Source organism: Hyperolius riggenbachi, chromosome 7 (genome assembly GCF_040937935.1).
Source record: "Hyperolius riggenbachi isolate aHypRig1 chromosome 7, aHypRig1.pri, whole genome shotgun sequence".
NCBI lineage: Eukaryota > Metazoa > Chordata > Amphibia > Anura > Hyperoliidae > Hyperolius > Hyperolius riggenbachi.
The window spans coordinates 90,754,661-90,779,745 of NC_090652.1; the positions used below are offsets into that span (position 1 = coordinate 90,754,661).

General features: G+C 43.7%; 1 protein-coding gene across 5 annotated transcripts in view; it reads left to right on the forward strand.

Moving 5' to 3' along the window:
* The window catches only part of CASKIN1 (CASK interacting protein 1), a 361,626-nt gene that overhangs the window by 190,596 nt on the left and 145,945 nt on the right, over positions 1-25,085 (forward strand). For 4 of the 5 annotated variants that reach the window (XM_068244315.1, XM_068244317.1, XM_068244316.1 and 1 more), the window contains exon 2: positions 5,324-5,375. In XM_068244315.1, coding sequence (XP_068100416.1) covers positions 5,324-5,375 — 52 coding nt within the window. Of the gene's footprint in view, positions 1-4,627; positions 4,657-5,323; positions 5,376-25,085 lie in introns of those variants that run through there. The other variant, XM_068244319.1, reaches the window with a different exon arrangement.

Sequence of the window (25,085 nt, forward strand, 5' to 3'; positions counted from 1 at the left end):
TTAAAAATATTTTTTTATTTTTGTCAAATTTGTTTTGATTGGCTTTTTCTAAGTACCTGTAAATTGTTTAGTAAGAGCTAATTAGACGGGATAAGGTTACGTTTCTGCTGTGTTGGCATGCGTCTTGCGAGATGTGATGCCGCCATCCGAATCCTTGTAGCATTCCATGCACGGCTATGGGATTCGGATGTATGATGCAATATTATGCAATATTATGCTGCATAGTGATTTCAGTAGGCTGAAAAATAGCATCTGAATTCACTTTCAGGGAATCGCATAAGTGGAAACCACCCTTGTACTCACTACTTACTTAAACACCACTATCGTGAAAAATTTAAAATTTAAAATACATGTAAACACATACAAATAAGAAGTATGTTTCTTCCAGAGTAAAATGAGCTGTAAATGACTTTTCTCCCATGTTGCTGTCACTTACAGTAAGTAGTAGAAATCTGACATTACCGACAGGTTTTTAACTAGCCCATCTCTTCATGGGTGATTCTCAGCATTTCATGTATTCTTTACAAACGCACTCCCTGGAAAGGATCTATACAAAGATGCAGGCCACCCTTCCTACCTGTTTGCACATTATTCTGACAGTTGGACGGAGCAACTGCTGTTCACTAGTGCTTTTGAAAGTAAAGAAAACATTGAGAATCCCCCATGACGAGATGGGCTAGCCCAAAACCTGTCAGTAATGTCGGATTTCTACTATCTACTGTAAGTGACAGCAACATAGGAAAAAAGTAATTTATGGCTCATTTTACTCTGGGAAAAAAATATACTTTTTATTTATGTGTTTTCATGTATTTTAAAATTACACTTTTTCATGATAGTGGTCCTTTAACCTCATGCATACACCTGACTTAAGTCTGCCTATAACGACCTCCTCAGCCTACAATCAGGCATGTGTATGGGAGCCAGCGATCCCCCGACCCCAACCCGCAAGCAGTCTGCCGAGCCGATCTGCTCAACCCCAACGGCGCCGATCCCATTGGTTGCGCCACTCCCCTGCCCGCCGCATGAAGTCACGAACACGCCACTTGTTGTCTCCCCCCCCTCCCCCAGAATAGCAACACAGCACGGCGGCGTCAGCTACACAGCTGACACGCGTGCGGGCTTCCTGGCCCAGCAATAACTAGCGACTTCCGTCAAAGGTGTGTACGGACCTTTAGGCTGGTTTCACAGTGGGACTTTAAAGTTCCACGTTACAGCAGCCAATAACGCAGCCTAACTCACAGCACTGTAAAATGAATGTGCTGTTCACAGTGCACACGCTGCACTACATAGTAACGCAGCACGTTTAAACAAAGTGCTGCATGCTGTACGTTATACTGGGCTAAGCAGCGTTAGACTATTTGCACATGCTCAGTAATGTTGGAGGAGGAGGTCTCCCCTCCTCCTCTGTGGCCAGCCACATGGCTAATTAATATTCACTGCACTGCAGAGACTGTGGTAGGACTGTAGTGTTGTCCGGATCATGAATGAATCGTTCATTTGATCCGGATCTTTTTTGTGAGTCGAATCATCCGGATCATCACAATGAAATATTTGGTTCACAGTGGATGTCTGTCTGGAAGAAACAGGAACATACAGAATGTACAGTGCAGGGAAAGTCCTGTCCTGCTAGTCATTTCACCCAGTCTGCTTCCCTAGTAAAATGATTCAAATGATTCGGTTCAAAGATCCGGATCTTTTCAATGATCCGATTCAAATGATCCAAATCCTTAAAAAGATCCGGACTTCCTATCACTAACCTGGAGCGGCTGCTTTGAGAGCCGCATAACGCAGCTCAATCTGACGTCCAACTTCAACATCACCATGCGTTGCGTTAGGTGCACGTTATGCGACCTCAACGTAGCACCTAACGCCACGTCTTAGTGTGTAAGTAGCCTTAAACATGACCAGGTGGTAGGAGGAGGTTGGGAGTGGGGCAAAAAAAGGTATATATTGCTAGATATGGGTGTATAACCCCGTCCATTACTTCGTAGTTTGCCATCCTAGTGTGCAGAGATGTGAGAGACTCAGCTGATCAGGCTTGATTAGCAGTTGATTAGGAAAGGTTATTCTTTAAAACGATTTAATTGAGTGGGTGTTGGTGGGAGTGGATCAAAAATCTAGTGGTGCAAGAGAGAAACTTGCTCATACTGTGAACCAGCCCTTACCAAGGGCCAATGATTTGGAAAGTGCTTGCTAATGTAATGCTATGTGTAATTTTTTATAATAACCACATTGGTCAACAAACACGCATTACATTAGCAAGCGCTTTTTTGAAACTGCTGGCGCTTAGGGCTGGTATCCAGTAGAGCATTTCCTGTAGTGTTTTCCAATTGCCTAAAATCGGCAAAGATTATTGGAACCCTATGGCTCTACTTACAGCATTGCGATCGCAGAGGGGTTGCAAAGCGCTACATGCAGCGTTGGGAATTCGAATTCCGTGGCTGTAAGGCCAAATCACAATTGCTCCGGGAATCAGAGATTCACAAATCGCAACTGGTTTCCGAAATCAGTACACTGCTTGGATTTGGCCCCCGGGCCTTAGAAAAAGGCTTGTAGTGTAAATCAGCCCTAAATGCATCAAATGAGTATCAGGACGATATTGATTGTTTGCTGGATAGAGTGAAATTCTGACACGGAAACCAGCCGACCATATTCTGACATACACTACTAACAAGAGGGCACAGATGTAATTGACTACTGTTAGCACTCTTCCTAGCCACATGGGGAGGCTTCATATACGTCTTTATACAAGCTGCTTGAACAAGGTTTCTTTTAGTGTATGTGTCACTGTGATCCTCAGGAGCTGGATGTGAAGGGACATGTGTCATGACGCCATCCCCTCCTGCAGATATGTTTGATCATTCAGCGGAAATTAGCCACATGTACCAAGTTCTCATGTCTGCTGGTAATGGGAAGATGAGGCTGAATGCTTCTAGCATTGCTTATTGGCCTGCATTCTGCTAAAGTATCACAGCCTTTATAGCTTTACCTTGTCAGGTTTCTAACGTAAGGTGTCAGTGCATGTACTTGGAAACCTGTTCTAGGCTTATTCTTTTTAGAAGGCTGTATCAATCTGTTTTAAGTGCTACTTGCTCTAGTGTGCGGAGGAAGAAACCCCATCGTCTCCCTCTGGCGCACCACAGAGAGATCACCCATGTTCCTCCTGCAGTGCTGGGGTGGGGGGAGGAGGAGGGGCATAGATGTTCTCTTAATAGGACTGGAAAGGGTTAGGTGTGAACAGAACCTTAGATTTTAAGCTTACACGGGACAGGTTCTCTTTGCTTTGTTGTTTGTAATTACAGTGGGTTTTGTTAGACACAGTTGCATTAGTCACTGCGTTATTTATGTTGTCATTGTGCTGATAGCGTATGTAAAATTCGAGTGCTGTGTAAACGACGTACCATGGGTTGCACAAATGGCGTAAACACTGCATGCGCACATCGCATCCATTCTCACATGGTGTCTGAAAAGCCCAGGGCTGTGGAGTCGGTTCAAAAATCATTCCACTCCGACTCCTCAGTTTATGAAAACACCGACTTAACTCCGACTCCAGGTACCCAAAATTGCTCCGACTCCTCGACTCCGACTCCACAGCCCTGGAAAAGGCGCAACGTATGCACTGGGTGTATAACGTAAAAGGGTAATTTTCCGTTAGCTGGGCGCATCCACTAGATGGCGATAAAACTCCACCAGAATTACATCTTTCCCTACTATCCATGGCAACCTGGAGGGGGAATAGTAATTATCGCCCCCTAGTGGATGCGCCCGGCTAACGTAAAAGTACCCGTAAAAGTCCTTTTGTGAATCTCTTACATCCTCCCCCCCCCCCCCCCCCCCCACACACACACACACACACACACACACACACACACACACACACCCAACTCAGAACGTTGGCATCTGATTGATCATCTCTAGTATTTACCACCTTTCCTTTAAAAATCAGCGGTTTTATCCGTTCAGAGATTTCAGGTGAAACGCAGAAAAATAGTATATCTTCAAAAGTCCATTTAGTTCAGTAATTCAACTTAAAAGGAGAAACTAATATATGAAATAGGAACCCTTTTCAGGTGTTTTGGGTTACTTAGCTGATTAGAGTCTGACACTTAGAGCCTAGAATATTGAACATTTTCATCATATTATGATGGCCTGAGACTTAAATTTTCGGGTTTTCATAAGCTGTAAGCCATAATCATCAAAATTATAACAAAGGCTTGAAATATCTTGCTTTGCATGTAATGAATTTATTTCATATACAGTAAAACCCCCATTATCTGGCAGCATTGGGGATAGTCTGATGCCAGATACCGTAAGTACAGTTTGTGGTTGCTAGAGAGTCAGTGTTAAAAATAGGCCTTACTTAAAGAGAAACTCCGACCAAGAATTAAACTTTATCCCAATCAGTAGCTGATACCCCCTTTTACATGAGAAATCTATTCCTTTTCACAAACAGACCATCAGGGGGCGCTGTATGACTGATATTGTGGTGAAACCCCTTGCACAATAAACCCCTCCCACAATAACAGTACGCACTCCTGGCAGTTTCCTCTCTGTGAACCTTGCTGCATTGTGGGAAATAGCTGTTTACAGCTGTTTCCAACTGCCAAAAAAACAAGGAGCAGCTACATTACCTGCCAACAGTAAAAATCTCACCATGTAATAAATGTTAGAATGTAAATTAGGGATTTAAAAGATTTTACAATGGGCAAACGCTGACTAAATAATTATTATAATTATATTATATTAATTATTGTAAAAATGAAGCACTTTTTTGTATTCCATTATTTTCACTGGAGTTCCTCTTTAAAAAACAGTATTATGCCCCACACTGTATACTTACCATAAACGCTGTATTCATTTTATAATACAGTAATTAAAAACAAGTAAGGGCCGGTTCACACTTGTTTTAAAAACGTATCAGTGGGATCCATTTTTAAAGCTCTGCAGAAACGCAGGAAGCGGATCCTATGTTAAAAATAGGACCTGCTTCCACTTGTGCAGAAACACGGATCGCACACGGATCCGTGTTGCACAGAAAGAAAACAGAACGGAGAGTCTGTATTTGACACTTTTTCTTTGAGTTTAACCTGTAGCTCTGTAAATTGTGCAAACTAAACCACCTATCCAGTTTTCTGCATTATGCATTCAAGATGGGTTGTGTTTGTTACCATTTATCAGTTTAGAGGAACCAAGAAGCCTTTAGCAAATTTGTTTTGTGGCTGCTGTGCAGGTGTTTTTCATCATCAGATCTAGTGTGACAATCGCTGACTGTGCATTACAGCTGTTCTCAATCACGTCTCTTTCTCTCTTCTCATTGTCACAGAGCTCCTGGGCTCCGCCAAGAGAGTGAATGTAAATTTTCAAGACGCAGATGGGTAAGCAAATGACATTCCTTCCCATTACATTGATCTGATCTCTGTACAGAGTGTGCCTTCTCTTTTATTAATGGATACAAAGTTCCAGGGCGAGGGCAGGGGAGATCTGAAAGGATAAGTACACCTTCGCAGTAAAGAAAAAATAAGTAGATATCGAATGCTGTGGTGTGCCTTATACCTGGCTGATTAAATGCCTGAAAATTGAGCAGCTATACATGGAACTCAGCTGCTGTGCCGAGATCCTCTGCTTTATTCCAAGATGTCACTAATATTATAAATGTGAAAGTTCGGATGTTTGGATGTTTGATACTCAATCACGCAGCAATGGCTGAACGGATTTGAATGAAATTTGCCACACACACACAGTACATTACCTGAAATAACATATAGGATACTTTTTACCCCCTTAACCAAAAAATGGTCGGAGACAAATACAAATTTCACTGTGAAAATGTAAACTGCAGCCATTCTTAAAGGGGAACTTCAGCCTAAACAAACACACTGTCATTAAGTTACATTCGTTATCTTAATTAGAATAGATAGGTAATATAATCTCTTACCCACCCTGTTTTAAAAGAAAAGGCAAATGTTTGTGATTTATGGGGGCTGCCATCTTTGTCATGGGGGCAGCCATCTTTTTGGTTGAAAGGATGTGACAAGGAGCAGGAGACAGTTCCAACTGTCCTGTGTCCTGATAACCCCTCCCAGCTGCACATGCTAGGCTTCAAATGTCAAATTCAAAATGTACAAAAAAAAAAATTGCACCAAAACAGCAGAACAAGAGCAACAACATCAAAAATCCTATCATGCTTTGCACAGCATCAGGGGAAAAATGCCCGGGCAGTTTTCTTCTGTGCAGCTAAAAATTAGGCTTGTATAAGAGAAATAAAGTTCTGATGCTGTGAAACTGTTAAAGAAACACAAAGCCTTTTCAGTGCTGCTGAGTCGATTTTTAGTCCAGAGGTTCACTTTAAGGTGGCCACAAACCATACATTTTTTTAAATATCTGTTCCATTTAAGAATTGGAATCAATTTTTCTGACTGATTGTAACATTTCAAAATTCTGACCAATGTAAAAAAAAGTTTAGATTTTTTCGGCTGATCCGATCATATTTGTTTTTTTTAATAGGTAAAATGTTATTGAGTTTTGATCCGATCATATTTATTGAATTGCTGTAAAATCGGATCATTTTATTGTATCGTATGGGGCCACAGAGGCGTCACTAAGGTTGGTGTCACCCGGTGCAGAAACTCATGGTGTCACTCCCTCCTTCCCCATGAACCTCCAAACTTCACCAGGTAGTAACGTTGCTTGTTATAGGGGGGTGTTAAAATGATCACCATGTGGCCCTGTTAGCCTCTGAACTCTGTTATAAGCTCAACAAGGAGCAGCCAGAAGGGAGTAGAGCAGGAGAGAGAAGTCTATCAGACAGTAGCCTGGTCAGTATTTAGATAGCCTTCTCCACTCTTCCCTAAGCCCTATCTACACAATACGATTCTTTGTGCGATTCCATTGTGATTCTATTTACGATCCGATTAAATCCGACATGTCTGATCGGGATTTGATTAGATTCAATTCGATTTGCCATTGCAAAACAATGGCAAATTGAATCAAATCGAATCCCGTCACTGGGTGACTGGGATTAATATTCAGAAAAGTGGGTGGACCCTACACAAGCCAATCAAAATTCACCTATTGATTTTCAAAGTGAATGTTTAATGGCTGCCATTCTTGCACTGTTAATGGCACAAGCCTCAAACCTGGTCATTGGATGATTGGGGTTCAAATTCTGAAAAGGGGGTGGAGCCACAATCAGCCAATCAGATTTGTTTCATATCAAATCAAATTATTGATGCCAAAGACCGCAAAGCTCACAAACTTTGTCATTGAGTAATTGAGCAATTGTGTGTTAGGAAAAGTGGGTGGAGCCAACACCAGCCAGATACATAACTGGGCAACGCCGGGGCATCAGCTAGTGGAGAATAATCCCAGCCAGTGGGACAGACAGATGTTATTAGAAACAGACCTCCTTGTTGCCTGAGATGTTTGCCTGCTCCACTGCATGTGATCCTCCATCGTAGGATGAATGGGAAGTTAAGCCTCCTTTTGTTTGATTATCCCGCTATGGACCTACAGGGCGTTGTTGATGTCTTAAAGAGACTCTGAAGCGAGAATAAATCTGGCTTCAGAGCTCATAGTTAGCAGGGGCACGTGTGCCCCTGCTAAACCGCCGCTGCAGCGCCACTAAACGGGGGTCCCTTCACCCCCAAACCCCCCACTGCAACACTTGGTCGCTCCTGGAGGCAGGGCTATCGGCTGCAGCCCTGCCTCCAGTCGCGTCTATCAGCGGCGCATCGCCGCCTCTCCCCCGCCCCTCTCAGTGAAGGAAGACTGAGAGGGGCGGGGAGAGGCGGAGATACGCACTGACAGACGCGCGTGGGGCAGGGCTGCGGCGGTTATCCCTGCCCCAACCAGGAAGCGCTCCCCCGCTGCACCGAGGGGATTTGGGGGTGAAGGGACCCCCGTTTAGCGGCGCTATAGCGGCGGTTTAACAGGGGCACACATGCCCCTGCTAACTATGAGGTCTGAAGCGAGATTTATTCTCGCTTCAGACTCTCTTTAAGGTGCCTATACGCCTATACATCTGACGATTTACGGGTAGAGCGACCAAGAGACAGATCTCTCTCTGATCGAATCTGATTGGAGAGAGAACTGTTGCCTGCCCATACACCAGGAGACTGATTCACGAGAGATTTCAGCAGGTGATGTGGCTGGCCACTGCCCCCACTAGTGTACATGGGCCCCGGGTCTCTGCAGTAATACTTTTACTTCTCCACTGCTGTGTCCGCACGTGGGGTGCCAGTTACTCCATCTTAGAAGTTGACTCTGGCAACGCGTGTCCTCCTTCCTGTTCCACTCTCCGGCAGAGTCAACTTCTAAGACAAAGTAACTGAAAGTGACCCGCGGCAGGGGAACAGAGAATTATCCAGAGACGCCACGGGACAGGAAGGCTGCAGGGGGCTGGCGGAAGCCCCAGGTAAGTGAAAATCTTTTTTTTTTTTTTTTACATTTCAGTTCCGCTTTAAATACACCCATGATTATAAATAAGGTAGCAATGGGAGTAGACATTTAAATTATTTCCACCTTAATATAAGGGCTTGCACCTGTTTCAAGAGACGAGATATAAAGGAGAAAAGGGAGACTGGATAAACCATTTAAGTGCAAGTTATTACCTGTTCTATCTTAGGAGACACAGCATATATTAATTTATTGTTGTCAAGTTGTAGCCTGCCCAGCAGTTCTTCCACCTGCAGCATTACACTGACAAGCGCTGCTGTTATTAATATCTGCAGCCAAGAGATTTGCAGCCACAGGAAGCTGATTATTTTTTAACAAGTGCGTGATCTTGCTGCTTCTCCAGGGCAGAGCCTATTCTGTACATCCACGAGCATCGCAGTCAGCTGGGACACCCTACGCAGATAGTTGTACGTTATCCCTGTGAAACGCGTTGTCACACCTGTAACTGTGCATTCAGTAAAACAAGGCAAGGATAATGCCCTGAGCTTAGCATACATCCCAGTGCCAATACCATGTGACAATGCACAGAGCATACTGTGCAGCAAGTGAGAAGCTGTATGGTATAGTAAGGCTTTGGTTTCCTGTCTTTGGAAATGTGTCAGCTTTCTAATTGCGTTATTACACCTATATTGAGGATTATGTATGCTTTGCCGTTTAAATTACAATTTAATAAAATTGCAGATTGCTACATGTACCCATTTATGGCTTAGTAAAAAACACATTTCTATCATGTCTTCTGATATAATATCGATTGCACCAACATACCGTACTAAGTTAAGCCACCATAAACCACTTACCGCTGATTCCTGCTTTGGCACTGAATATTTAAAGGACCTCTGTCACAAAAATCTTAAGACTTAAAATATATGTAAACATATGCAATTATGTTTAGCTTATGTTTAGTGTGTTTAGCTTCTAAGGGTACAATGGTTAATTTGCATATATTCAGCAGTGGTGCTCTGGGAGACATCTCGAGCTCACTCCAACCTGAATTATCGCAAATTCTTTCTGTTTTAGGAAAGCAAATTTTTGTTTTTCTTAACATCTTAGTAAGGGGGCTTTTAGGACCATTGTAGTCCCTTACACACTCCAATGAGTTCTGGGTCACCATGAGCTTGCTGGTTAGTCTGTACCTCTCGGTTTACAAGCCCTACTCCATAGAGCCAAATTAATCCATGCCATGCACTGATGAGGATCAAACAATCCGAAAAAGTCTGTATGCATGTTGGATTATTATGGCTCTGTACAATTTAACAAGCTGACACATCATTGCATCCCAGCGGTTCTGAAGGTGTGTTCAGCTTCTAAGGGTACAATGGTTAATTTGCATATATTCAGCAGTGGTGCTCTGGGAGACATCTCGAGCTCACTCCAACCTGAATTATCGCAAATTCTTTCTGTTTTAGGAAAGCAAATTTTTGTTTTTCTTAACATCTTAGTAAGGGGGCTTTTAGGACCATTGTAGTCCCTTACACACTCCAATGAGTTCTGGGTCACCATGAGCTTGCTGGTTAGTCTGTACCTCTCGGTTTACAAGCCCTACTCCATAGAGCCAAATTAATCCATGCCATGCACTGATGAGGATCAAACAATCCGAAACAGTCTGTATGCATGTTGGATTATTATGGCTCTGTACAATTTAACAAGCTGACACATCATTGCATTCCAGCGGTTCTGGAGGTGTGTTTAGCTTCTAAGGGTACAATGGTTAATTTGCATATATTCAGCAGTGGTGCTCTGGGAGACATCTCGAGCTCACTCCAACCTGAATTATCGCAAATTCTTTCTGTTTTAGGAAAGCAAATTTTTGTTTTTCTTAACATCTTAGTAAGGGGGCTTTTAGGACCATTGTAGTCCCTTACACACTCCAATGAGTTCTGGGTCACCATGAGCTTGCTGGTTAGTCTGTACCTCTCGGTTTACAAGCCCTACTCCATAGAGCCAAATTAATCCATGCCATGCACTGATGAGGATCAAACAATCCGAAACAGTCTGTATGCATGTTGGATTATTATGGCTCTGTACAAATTAACAAGCTGACACATCATTGCAATCCAGCGGTTCTGGAGGTGTGATTAGCTTCTAAGGGTACAATGGTTAATTTGCATATATTCAGCAGTGGTGCTCTGGGAGACATCTCGAGCTCACTCCAACCTGAATTATCGCAAATTCTTTCTGTTTTAGAAAAGCAAATTTTTGTTTTTCTTAACATCTTAGTAAGGGGGCTTTTAGGACCATTGTAGTCCCTTACACACTTCAATGAGTTCTGGGTCACCATGAGCTTGCTGGTTAGTCTGTACCTCTCGGTTTACAAGCCCTACTCCATAGAGCCAAATTAATCCATGCCATGCACTGATGAGTATCAAACAATCCGAAACAGTCTGTATGCATGTTGGATTATTATGGCTTTGTACAATTTAACAAGCTGACACATCATTGCATTCCAGCGGTTCTGGAGGTGTGTTTAGCTTCTAAGGGTACAATGGTTAATTTGCATATATTCAGCAGTGGTGCTCTGGGAGACATCTCAAGCTCACTCCAACCTGAATTATCGCAAATTCTTTCTGTTTTAGGAAAGCAAATTTTTGTTTTTCTTAACATCTTAGTAAGGGGGCTTTTAGGACCATTGTAGTCCCTTACACACTCCAATGAGTTCTGGGTCACCATGAGCTTGCTGGTTAGTCTGTACATATGCAATTAAGAAGTACTTTTCTTCCACAGTAAAATGAGCCATAAATTACTTTTCTCCTATGTTGCTGTCACTTACAGTAGGTAGTAGAAATCTTAACCTCCTTGGCGGTAACCCCGTGTGTGACACGGGGTAAGCCGCCGGAGGGTGCCGCTCAGGCCCTGCTGGGCCGATTTTAATAATTTTTTTTTTGCTGGACGCAGCTAGCACTTTGCTAGCTGCGCCAGCACTCTGATCGCCGCCGGCCCCTGCCCGATCGCCGCTATCTGCTGCGGCGCGGGCCCCCCCCCCCCTCCAGACCCCAGCGCTGCCTGGCCAATCAGTGCCAGGCAGCGCCGAGGGGTGGCCCGGGACTCCCAATGACGTCCCGACGTCAGTGACGTCGGTGACGTCATCCCGCCCCGTCGCCATGGCGACGGGGGAAGCCCTCCAGGAAATCCCGTTCTATGAACGGGATTTCCTGATCGGAGATCGCCGAAGGCGATCGAAGCGGGCGGGGGGGTGCCGCTCAGCAGCGGCTATCATGTAGCGAGCCCTCGGCTCGCTACATGATTAAAAAAAAAATTTTTTTTTAAAAAACTGCTGCGCTCCCTCCTGGCGGTATTTTTCATACCGCCAAGGAGGTTAAAGAAACCGACAGGTTTTGGACTACTCCATCTCGTCATGGGGGGTCACAGGGATTTCTCTATTTTCAAAATGCACTTAGTGAATGGCAGTTGCTTCGTCCAACTGCCAAAAAAGTGTACGGTGAGCAGGGAGGCTGGTCAGCATCTTTGCATAAATCTTTTTCGGGGAGTGTCTTTATAAAGAATAAAGGCCATGCTGAGAATCCCCTATGGAGAGATGGACTAGCCCGAAACCTGTCAGTAATGTCAGATTTCTACTACCTACTGTAAGTGAGAGCAACATAGGAGAGAAGTAATTTATGGCTCATTTTACTCAGGAAGAAACGCTCTTCTTATTTGTGTGTGTTTTATGTTATGGTTTTTGCGACAGTTCCTCTTTAACCCTGGTGATGAACTTGTGATTATGGGGAATGCACTAGGGTGGCCAGTTGTAGCAAGTTTAAAGAATATTTATAGCATACTAATTATGGCTCTTAGTCTTGCCTGCCAGTCATTAATTAACAATAATAATAAGGCAATACCTTAGCACTTTGCAACTACCCATAGATCAAGGTGGCCTGGCCCTTCCCAATATGCAATTATATTACTATGCTGCAGTGTTAGTCACAGTCAGATGGTGGCTTAGCCAGGACAGCTGCAATCCGGCAGTAGTGACGGAGGCGGCATGCCTGGGATCATACGAAAGACTCACTCTTCTAATATATAGAGGCACCACAAATGATGCTAGGTGTACGGTTCCGATGCAGACGGTGTGTAGTGTATGGTCAGCTGCAGCTAGGTTCTTGGGCGTAGATGTGAATGTGTCTCCTTATACCCCTATTTGGGATAATCCTAATCTTCCGCACTTTCTACAGATCCCAGACCCTGTAATTTGGGCTAAAGTGGGAATTAAACATTTGCAACATATCATTAATAATGGTTCACTACTAACATTCAATGCGTTGAAACAAAAATACTCCCTAACAAATAAGATGTTTTTTCGCTACTTACAACTTAGACACGCATTCTCGGCGCAGTTCTCTGGCGGAGCCCCTGCATTGGTTGTACATGATCTTGAGAATACTCTCCTCACAGCACACTTAGATAAGCCCCTTTCAGTACTATACTCGGCTCTCTTATCCAAAAATGGGGAAAAAATCCTTCGGTGCCAGGAAAAATGGAATATGGATATCCCAGGACTAGACAATACAGACTGGGAGGACATCCTGGAGGATTTCGTAAAACTTCCAATCTCAGCTAGGGATAGATTAATCCAGGTTAAATTTCTTCATAGGACATACTTAACTCCTGTTAGGATGCACAACATCAGTAGCTCTAATGACGCGCTCTGCCGGAAGTGCTCTGCCGAGAATGGCTCTTTTTACCATATGTTCTGGAGTTGCAGCAAAATACAGGTATTCTGGGCAGATATATTCTTTACCATAAATGAAATTACAGAAGCACATTTTGACTGTATACCCAAATTAGCCTTATTGGGGTTATTTGAGGAACCCTCATGTAACAAATATGTTCAATACTTAATTCGCATTCTCTGCTTTTACGCACGAAAAGAGATTCTACGGGTTTGGAAAGGAGATGCTACTCCCTCTATAAATATGTGGAAACGTACTATCAATCGGGCTCTTCCATTATACCAGCTAACATATAAAAACCGTAATTGCCCACAAAGATTTCATAAAATTTGGACTCCATGGTGCGATAATATACATACAACTGGCTCGAATGATGTGAATTGATAAGATATATATCTTTTTAGCTTAGGACAAATGCTGAGAACGACTATTTATGGTTCTTGGGGTGGGGCCGGGGGGTGAGCCCAGAGTCGCTCTTTTTCTTTTTCCTTTCTTCTTTTTCTCTTTTCTCCTTTCTTTCTTCCTCCTTGCTGTCTATTGTGCTCCCAATGGCTACTCACATACTACTCCTGGACTATGGTCGGTGGATATCTCCTAAGATGGTACCTACATATGAACTATTTTAGTAGTAAATAAGGATAACACTCTGCTCATGTGTTTACTATGATAACACAATCCTTATGGGATGGTTGGTACCTTTTATCATTTTGTCAAAGGAAGTATGTGATGTGTATACAATTATGTTGTTATATCCTTCATGTATGGAGCATGGTAGTTCATACTGTATATGTTTTCTTGTGTACCTATGTATTGGGTTTTTTGAAAATAAAAAGTGATTTGTTAAAAAAAAAAAAATAATAAGGCAATAATAGGTAAAATATATTGATAGATTAGGAAAAGAAAACTACTGCTTCACCTCCTGGTATCAGGACCACAACTGCTTCTGCAGCGAGATGGATTTTTTAATAACATGAAGGGCGTTTAAGGTCCACTAGTTGCTGTTGTTGTTGTGATATATTTTAAATAAAAACAAGATGAACGGATGGGTTTTGCTTCAGTAAGAGACATGTTTCATATTGTCTTAGCCTTATGGTTGGGAGCCTTGTGATATTGTGAGAGCAGGTCAGGCCACTTGCCTTAGGCATGCAGCCTCTCACATGTCTGATTCATGTTCTGGTTTACTGCACATAATTATTGTGCATTATTAGAGAGAATGTATCACGTTTATATTTAAAGGGCAGCTCCAGTCAAGCAGAGGAACACACACCCGTTCAGGCAGTGTTTCATCTTCCAGTAGACAGGCATTCTTCACCACGTCTAGCGCAATAACTTCACATCGTGCCCAATGCTTCAGACAGTCCTACCACCATCATAAAGAAGAATTACCAGCTACTGTTAGACCAACATTACAAGATCCTGAACAGCAGTGTGTTTCCAGGATAGTTTTTGGCTATCAGCAGCTGGTAAGCCTTCTGTCTTTATGGTGTTCGGCACAATTGAAGAGTTAGGCACAAGATGGGAATTACTGCGGTGGTAGTATAAATGTATTATGCATTATCGCTTTGGAGGTACCATACCGCAGCAGCCCTGGAAGTTACATTTGCTAACAAGCACAGTTGGATTTTTGCAGAGGAGAGTGCATGAACTCATGGACTGTACATCTCTGGGCATGTGACTGTGAATGGCACTACACAGAAGCCATTTTCTTTGAAGCCTATAGATACTTGATCTATCAGCATGGTCCAAGTCTTTGCTTTGCATCAAAAGAATCAATCCCTGCGCTGTCTTTGATAGATGAGGGGGTTTGAGCGGGTGTTCCCTTCTTGTTTCTCTTTGCTTTGCATGCCTACTATGATCCAGCAGCAGGGGCTTGTTGTGCTAATAGCAGACAGCATTTAAAAAATCTAGTCCAAGTTTGCTGGATCACTTACGTTTTTTAGTATTCTACATGTTTAGTAAATTAATCCCATAAGATCAACATGGGGATTGTGTAAGCAATTTCATCCATGTCTTAAATGATCTTCATTTAACTTTAGGATTTACTGTGGATTCTGCCAGCTATTTTTAGCTGAGGGTGTATATACACCAGGGCTGTGGAGTCGGTACAAAAATCATCCAACTCTGACTCTGACTCCTCAGTTTATGAAACCAACGACTCAAACTCTGCCTCCAGGTACCCAAAATTGCTCCGACTTCTCGACTCTGACTCCTTAGTCTAATATTTACCAGGGCAGTGGATTATGTACAAAAATCATCACACTCTGACTCCTTGGTTTATGAAACCACCGACTCCAACTCCAGGTGCCCAAATTTACTCTGACTCCAACACCGACTCCACAGCCCTGGTACACCCATCCAATTTTGATTGGTCAATTTCTACCACTTCCATGTGGCATGAGAGTTTACTTACACAATCTATACGAGATGGTAGGAGGTGCCCCAAAATTTCAAGGACAGAATGTATATATGATATATAAAAATAAAAACAGTCATTACCTCGGTATGGCTGTTAAGAAAATGTTTATTGGACACAAATAAAAGGTGACAGGTCCACTTCCTTAGGTCTTGGACGATAGCAGCACAGATTCTGACACATCCAATTTTGATTGGCCAATCTTTACCACTTCCATGTTGTATGAGAGTTTACCTACACAATCTTTTCAATACTAGTCAAAATCGGTTAGTCCTCAAACTACATGGAAGTGGTCAAATTGGTCAATGAATGACCAATAAAAATTGGATGTGTGTACCCAGGCTTTAGGCCTGATCCAAAATACTACACCCACCACTATAAATGATAATCATGTAGTAGATGTATAGCAAGAATGCTGACTGCTGATATCCATGCAGCCGGTTATGATGGTCAGTGAGATGCCAATAATTTCATCTTGCATGCAGTATTCATAGAAGCTGTATGCAGCTTGGCACTGGATCAGTCAGAACTGACAAGATGTGCATTTTACTAACTCAGCTCCAAGCTGCATACAATTTGCAAGCTGGAATTGTTTTAATCTCATTGGTCATCTCTAGTAACCAGTAGAAGAAGTATATTGAACCCTGATCACAAAAACCCAAAGCATGGGTTGGTCAGAGGTCAAAATGCCCATTCTGTTATTGTTTCTGTAGGTTTTACAGAAGTATGTAAGTAGCCGGCAGTGGCGTACTTGGGGGGGGGGGGGGGGGGGGACGCATCTGCTGTCACCATGGATGGGGTGACACCTGTGTAGAATGGTCGAGGCTCCAGCCAGCAGGGGCCCATTAGCATTGGGAAGTCTGGGGATGCAGGAAGGGTACTGACATAATTTCTCCACCCCTCTCCATGCCCCCTTCCTTGTGTCCTCCTGCAGAGTTGAGCGCAGCAGTGCAGCTTGTGAATGAATATCCCCTGATCCCGATGCGTCCATGCTCCTCAGCAGCTGACTGTTCACTCTACGTCCTGTTTCCTGCATGTTGCGTAATTACATGCGACATGCAAAAGTGGCTGGCTTCCGGGGAGCATGGATGCATCGGGATCAGGTGAGATTCACTCACAAGCCGCACGGCTGCACTTACTCTGCAGGGGTGCACAGAAGGGTGCACATGGAGAGGATGGGAAAAATGATGTCGGCCCCATCCCCACAGGTTACCGCTAGACCACCAGACAAGCTATACTGGGGGTGAGGATATCACCAGACCAACAGGGATGTCACATGGGATGGGAGGTACCACTAGATCTCCGGGGATGTCACATCAGGGTGCCACTAGCCTGCAATAACTCCAAACACCACCTGCCGCTCCCCCCCCCCAAAAAAAAATAGAAATTGTTTGATTGGACAGGAGTTGTCTATAAATCAGGGTTGTGGAGTCGGAGTCGGGGCAATTTTGGGTGCCTGGAGTCGGAGTCGGGTAAAAAATGCACCGACTCCGACTCCTCATGAATTTAAACTGTAATTAAAATATAAAATATGAAAAAAAAATTCTATTTCTCAGATAATAGTCATCATAAATGATTTATACATACAGTAATAGCTGTGCTTAGTCCACAAAAACGAAATAAACCAATCAAAATTAGTTACTTGTGCTGCTTCAATAAAGCAGTCCCCGTATTTTTAAAGTCAGATATACACATCTGATTGTGACTGTATATAAGATGTGTACACAGGAATCTCTTATATATGTTACGGCCAGAACCCGAAGTTTGGCCAGAACTAGAAGTGGCCGGCCACTTCGGGTTCTGGCCGGCCAATGTGCGAACTGGCTGCTGCGCTGCGGCCGATGTGAGAAATGCAACAATTCCTGTAAGGTTAATGTTATGTTGTGGCCGCAGCGCAGCGGGCAAATGTATCACATCTTACTTTATTCAATGAAATTAAGCCGCCCGGCTTTTTCTCTGCCTCTCTCTCCTCCCCCCGCCTCTCTCGCTCTCCTATGGGCAGCCGGCGGGGACACGCGTGTCCCCTCCAGAGTCGTTCGTCGCGGTAGGGGAATCCTGCCGTTCTTGCAGAGCGGGTGCTGGCAGAAGCAATGTCTGCAGCCTCCCCGCTCTGCTCTCCTGCCGCGAGGAATGACTCTCGGGGACACGTGTGTCCCCTCCGGCTGGCCATAAGAGAAGGAGAGAGAGGCGGGGGGAGGAGAGAGAGGCAGAGAAAAAGCCGGGCGGCTTAATTTTATTGAATAAAGTAAGATGTGATACATTTGCCCGCTGCGCTGCGGCCACAACATAACATTAACCTTACAGGAATTGTTGCATTTCTCACATCGGCCGCAGCGCAGCAGCCAGTTCGCACATTGGCCGGCCAGAACCCGAAGTGGCCGGCCACTTCTAGTTCTGGCCACACTTCGGGTTCTGGCCGTAACATATATACTAAATAACATCTATGCTGTAAGTATAAAGCCTGATGTGTAGCCGTGTCACTAATAGAGATGGTCAATGAGATGGAAATAATTCTGCGTTGATTCTGATTTATGCAAATGTATGCTTTTGAAATCAAATAATTTGATATGTTGTTAACATTTGGTTTGGTGACTACGAATTAAATGGTACCTGAGAAGGATGAAAAGATACGTTTTATACATACCTGGGGCTTATTCCAGCCCCCTTCAAGCGAATCAGTCCTTCACTGTCCACCTCCACCACCTGGATCTTCTGCTATGAGTCCTGGTAATTGAGCCAGTCAGCGCAGTCCGGCCGCATGCCGCTTCCACAGCCAGGAGCATTCTGCACCTGCGCAAAAGTGCTGCGCAAGTGTAGTACACTCCCGGCAGCGGAGTGTGTGCATGCACACTATGCCAGACTGGCTCAAGTACCTGGACTCATAGCAGAAGATCCAGGTGGTGGAGGAGGACAGCAAGGGACTGATTAGCCTGAAGGGGGCTGGAGGAAGCCCCAGGTATGTATACAACTTTAATTTCATCTGTCTCAGGTTTACTTTGTTACACAGTAGTACTATACTCTACATATGCACTCTCCACAGAGCTGCAGGGAATCCACTGAGAATGTTGTGCACATTGAACACAGAGGTGTTGTCTATCACCCATAAACCTGGTTCAGATTGTGCATGAAGAATGTATAATAGAGGAAGAATCGCCTCATTCCCCTGCAGAGTACCTGCACATCACTCTTACATGTACCCACAGTTACATTGCCTAGGGCCTGATAGATGTTCTTTGTTCTGGTCTGTACCTTTTGCAAATACTCTTACCAAGGACTAGCTTTAGTCAATGACTAAAGGAAATAAATATGGCAGTCTACATATCCTTCTCACTTCAGTTGTCTTTTAAAATTCCTAAGCGTTGGTAGTGAAGAGACGAATTTCATGTTACATACTTTCAATCAACAAGATTTGAATATGCAAATCAGAGGAGTCGGAGTCGGTGGAATCCTAAACTGAGGAGTCGGAGGATTTTTGTACCGTCTCCACAGCCCTGCTATAAATCAGGACTGGGTGTCAAATAGCTAGGGGTGGGACGGCGAATCCACGAATCCCTCGGATATTGAGAAATATTCGAGATTCGTGGATTCGAATCCCGACGCCATTTCCCCCTTAACGAATCCGCGCGCGCAACCGCCGATCCCCCGCTCGTCCTCTTCCGACCCCCCCCCCCCCCCGCGCCTCCTCCGCTCGCCCCTTGCATAGATGTGAGCATCGGCTCACCTAAAACCTGCCCTGGATTCTCTACCTGCCACCAGCATAGAGCCGCAGACCTCTTGTTTCCTCCTCTGTTCCCTCTAGTAATCGCCGGCGCTTCAGTGATGACGCGATGCAAATGCCGATCACTAGGGGGAACAGAGGAGGAAGCAAGAGGTCTGCGGCTCTGCGCTGGCGGCAGGTAGGGAATCCAGGGCAGGTGTTAGGTGAGCCAATGCTCACATCTATACAAGGGGCGAGTGGAGGAGGCGCGGGGGGGTCGGAAGAGGACGAGCGGGGGATCGGTGATTGCGCGGGGATGCAGTGGGATTCGTCGCTGGATCCCCTTGTTAGGTGAGCCGATGCTATTTTTTTATAAGTAGGGGGTGAGCAGAGGAGGCGCACAGAGGGAGGGGTACCCTGGCTATCTATACTCAAGGCACCTATACCTAACTAGCTACACTGAATGCCCCTATAACTAACTAGCTATACTGAGGGTCCCTATACCTAACCAGCTATACTGAGGGTCCCTATACCTAACTAGCTACACTGAATTCCCCTATACCTAACTAGCTATACTGAGGGTCCCTATACCAAACTAGCTATACTGAGGGTCCCTATACCTAACTAGCTACACTGAATGCGCCTATACCTAACTAACTACACTGAATGCCCCTATAACTAACTAGCTATACTGAGGGTCCCTATACCTAACCAGCTATACTGAGGGTCCCTATACCTAACTAGCTACACTGAATGCCCCTATACCTAACTAGCTATAGTGAGGGTCCCTATACCAAACTAGCTATATTGAGGGTCCCTATACCTAACTAGCTACACTGAATGCCCCTATACCTAACTAGCTATACTGAGGGTCCCTATACCTAACTAGCTACACTAAATGCCCCTATACCTATCTAGCTATACTGAGGGTCCCTATACCTAACTAGCTACACTGAATGCCCTTATACCTAACTAGCTATACTGAGGGCCCCTATACCAAACTAGCTATACTGAATCCCCTTATACCTAGCTATACTGAATGCCCTTTTACCTAACTAGCTATACTGAATGCCCCTATACCTAACTAGCTATACTGAATGCCCCTATACCTAACTAGCTATACTGAATGCCCTTATATCTAGCTATACTGAATGCCCCTATACCTAGCTATACTGAATGCCCCTATACCTAGCTATACTGAATGCCCCTATACCTAGCTGTACTGAACCCCCCTATACCTAACTAGCTATACTGAGGGCCCCTATACCTAACTAGCTATACTGAGGGCCCCTATACCTAACTAACTTTACAGAAGGCCCCTATACCTTGCTAGCTATACTAAAGGCCCCTATGCTTTGCTAGCTTTATTAAAGGCATCTATACCTAACTAGCTATACTGAACGCACCTATACCTAACTAGCTATACTGAAGGCACCTATGCCTAGCTAGCTATACTGAAGGCACCTATGCCTAGCTAGCTATACTGAAGGCACCTATGCCTAGCTAGCTATACTGAAGGCACCTATGCCTAGCTAGCTATACTGAAGGCACCTATGCCTAGCTAGCTATACTGAAGGCACCTATGCCTAGCTAGCTATACTGAAGGCACCTATGCCTAGCTAGCTATACTGAAGGCACCTATGCCTAGCTAGCTATAGTGTGAGCACCTAGCCTGCCTACCTATACTGTGGGCAACTATTCCACGGATCGCAGGATTCGTTAGATTCGGGATTCGAAAGGTTCGAGATATTCGAGAACCTTTTCAGATTCGGATTCGGATTCGAAGAAATTGTGGATTCGTCCCATCCCTACAAATAGCCTATGTGCACCACTGGTAGCCAGCAATAGAGCATGTTTGCTTCCTTCTGTGATATCTGGGTTACCATCAGGAGACATACAGATAATACTCCAGTAATGGGCTCAAGGTGGAGGACCCAAACTTTTTCCTCGTACCGGGGGTCCAGAATGGGCTCTGATATGTCCCTTGTTTGGGACGTGTTCAATTATAGTGGATTCTGAGGGGGACCAATGAAATTCCCCCAGGTGTGTCTGATAACCACTATTTTGTTTCTGCACTAAGCTAAGAATAGCAAGTATAAAATGAAATAGGAAAGCGTTTTTTTTAAGATGACACAAATTATCAACACTTAGACAAACAAATGGATGGAGAATCGGTTTCATAAGCAGAGGTGTTAATGAGGTTGGGGAGGATGGAACTCGCTGAATGAATGAATTAGTTCCTGAAAGGTTCATGTGGAAATGAGCTTTCTTCAGACTGTAAAGCCGCGAGGCCCTGCAGAAAGTTGTGTTGGGGTTTATGGGAGTTTGCTTATCGTTAAGAATGCATGAAGGTAAATAAGCATGCTGATGATGCCGCTTCTCTTGCCAAGCTTTAAATGCTGCCACTTTTATGTGTCATTACCAAGAAGTGTGTGATCAGTGCAGCTTATTGCATTTCATGTTTACCTTCCCGGCGGTGTGAATGAGCCTGACTCGTCCAGGGAAAATTAGCTAAAAACAGGATGAATGAGTCAGGCTCCTCCAGCAGTTCTAAGGCAGGGTTCTGGGTTTTTTGGGTTTTTTTTGCAGTACAATTTGCGTTCCCATTAAAATTTTTGCATGCTCTGCAAAAGCAAACTTTAAAGTATACCATAGTGCTTATAATATCTGAAAAATGATGCCCACTGTGTGTGTGGGGAGTTGTTCAGATGATTATTGCACCTCCCGTGCCCCGGCGTCACCCTCCATTCTCCGGTAATTGGATACCGACATTGCCGACCAGGATGTAAAGAATGGGGCGTTCTTTACATCCTGGTCGGCAATGTCGGTATCCTCTGACCCGGACATATTATGCTGTGCATGCACGTGGAGGGAGGATAGGGGAAAGCACTAAACACTAGGGAACTGTATAGGGGAGGGTGGGGGCCACTAGACACCAGGGAACTGTATAGGGGAGGGAGGACCACTAGACATGATCAGAGAACTGTATAGGGGTGGGAGGACCACTAGACATGATCAGAGAACTGTATAGGGGAGGGAGGAGGACCACTAGACACCAGGTGACTGTATAGGGTTTGGAGAGGGGCCAGTAGAGACATTGAGGACTCTTGCACACTACATGCGATTTTGACGCGATTTTACATGCAATTCCGATTTTTGATCGGTACTGCATGCTGCATTTTTTTGTTTTTCTTCTTATTTTTATAGCATCCAGGGAAAATCGGACTAGCAAATCGGAAATGCAGATCGGATTTGCAGTGTGCGGGGGGGGGGGAGGGGGGGGGCCTGAGGTTGACTCGGCCTCAGTTTTCAGTTTTGGCCCTCTTTGTATTTGAGTTTGACACCCCTGCTCTAAGAGGAAAGGTCCAATCATAGCAATTAAAAATTCTAGATCATTCTCTCAATCTAAAATTTACCTAGAGCCTCAGGGAAGAGTTATTATTTTAGCAGCAGAATTCAATAAGGAACCAATTACCCTAGTGAATGTATACTCCCTTAACTCTAATCGAGCCGCTTTTGTTCAAAAGCTAATAGACAAAGGGGTAGTACCCTTCTAGTAAGTGATTTTAACGTAGATGGATGCTAACCTAGATTCCTCCAGAGCTCAGAGAAACGCATCCAACTCTCTTAAAAATACCACTGGAATGAAAACTTTTACAATGCTTGGAGTTCATCTCCTTCTCTAATGTGCACCAATCCTACTTGCGCATCGATCTTGCACTCATAAAGAAATTCCCCCTACAGGAAATGACTAATTCTGTGATGGGAACAATAACATGGTCTGACCATGCTCCCTGGATGATTACTGTGAATAAGGGCCATAGGTTCACAGTTCCATCATGGTGGAAATTTACCAGGGAATTACTACATTTTCCTGCATACAAAAAAAAACAAACGAATTCAGGAAGCATTAAAGGAATTCTTTATGTTTAATGTGACTCCTGAGATATGCAAGCAAGTGTTATGGGAGGCCCATAGAGCCTATACGAGAGGCAAATGCATTGCGCTCCAGACTAAAATGAAAAAACAAAGAAGTTTGGAATCAGAATGATACCATTTATTGGCTAACTTAACCAATAAATGGTATCATCCTGATTCAAAATGTCTTTCTTTTACTGATGAATAACATGGCACATACTCCACTGCTACTACTTTTAAAAAAATAAAGAACTGCTAAATGAATACCCATTTTAGATCAAGTCAAAACACTAGTATGTGCTCATAAATACAGTATTATATGAATAGAAATATTTTAAGTGACCTACGCAAAGCCTGGAGCGCAAAGCAAAATTCTGGACCCAGGGTAACAAAGCCGGTGCATTACTTGCCAATCAAGTTAAAAAATAGGCAAGCCATAGCCAAAATAGCTTTAATTAGAAGTAAAGATGGTAAGACGAAGATTTATAGCCCCAAAGAGATTGCAGCAGATTTGCACAGTATTACTGTGACCTATATAATCTACATGGGCAATCCAATGTACCGCAACCAGATTCAGATTTAATTATGATTTTTAGGTAAACTTCAACTTCCCAAGGATAAGCCAGAAGATATTCACTCTTTTGAAAAACCAATCAATAAACTAAAGATATCTCAGGCAATTAAAGCATTAAAACCCAAGAAATCACCTGGTCCAGATGGTGTAACGAATGATTACAATAAATCATTTCTTCATATTTTACCATCTATCTTCATTATTTGATTAACGGTTCGGCACCAGCAGAGATGCTTCAAGCCACCATTGTTACAATCCCCGAGCCAGACAAAGATCCTTCCATTACGTCCAATGACAGACCCATATCTTCGTTAAACACTGACAAATACTAGCAAATAGGATGTTAATAAGATATAACATACATTTTTCCAAAGATAAAGCTGGTTTAATGAGAGGTAGGCAAGGATTGGACTACACGAGAAGGCTCCTAGATATTGTGCAAATTGCAGAAAGGTCAAAGGTTCCTTCTCTGCTTCATACTTTAGATGCGGAAAAGGCCTTTGACCAGATACATTGGGGATATCTCAGACAGGTACTTGGAAGTTTTGACCTTACAAAGGCGTTCACAATGGCTATCATGTCTCTTTATGCGAGTCCCTCGGCCAAGTTCCTTTCTGAGGATTTAGTTACTGATAAATTTGACATAGCAAACGGCACTAGACAGGGGTACCCTCTTTTCCCCCTTAATATTTAATTTATCCACGGAACCGCATATACGCTCACATCGACATATTTTGGGTATCTCTCATAATAGTGAGAAGCACATTACTGCTCTATATGCTGATGATGTTACAATTATGATAACCGACATTCAAACACCAAATTTTGAGAGAATTCAGTGATATCTCGTGCTACAAAATAAACTTTTCAAAAATCTATGATTCTAAGCATTAATGCAAAATTGCAGAAAGAGTTTCTATGTATATGGGCACAAAAGTCAGTAAAATATCTAGTATCTGTAAAACTTACAGCCCCAAGTTCCTTATTATATTCTGAAAGTTATATACCTCTGCTGAAAAAAAGTCAAAAAGACTTGCAGAAAATACTCCACTGATGGATTCATTGGTCAGGCAAAATAGCGTTGATAAAAATGATGCTCCTCTCTGTCATTCTATATATTTTTAAGACAGTTGTAATCCATGTTAAAAAAGCCCTTTTGATAGCATTCAATTTGTCTACAAACACCAGAGACTCATGTTTACTGTGTTTTTGGATTAGAAGACTCACTTTTTTCTCCCGCAAAAGTGGGGGGAAAAGTCACTGCGTCTTATAGTCCAAATGCAGGGAGTTCCTGACCTGTGAATGCCTGTCAAAACGAACCTCCAACCCGCCGCAATATCAGGGACTACCTATACTGTGCCC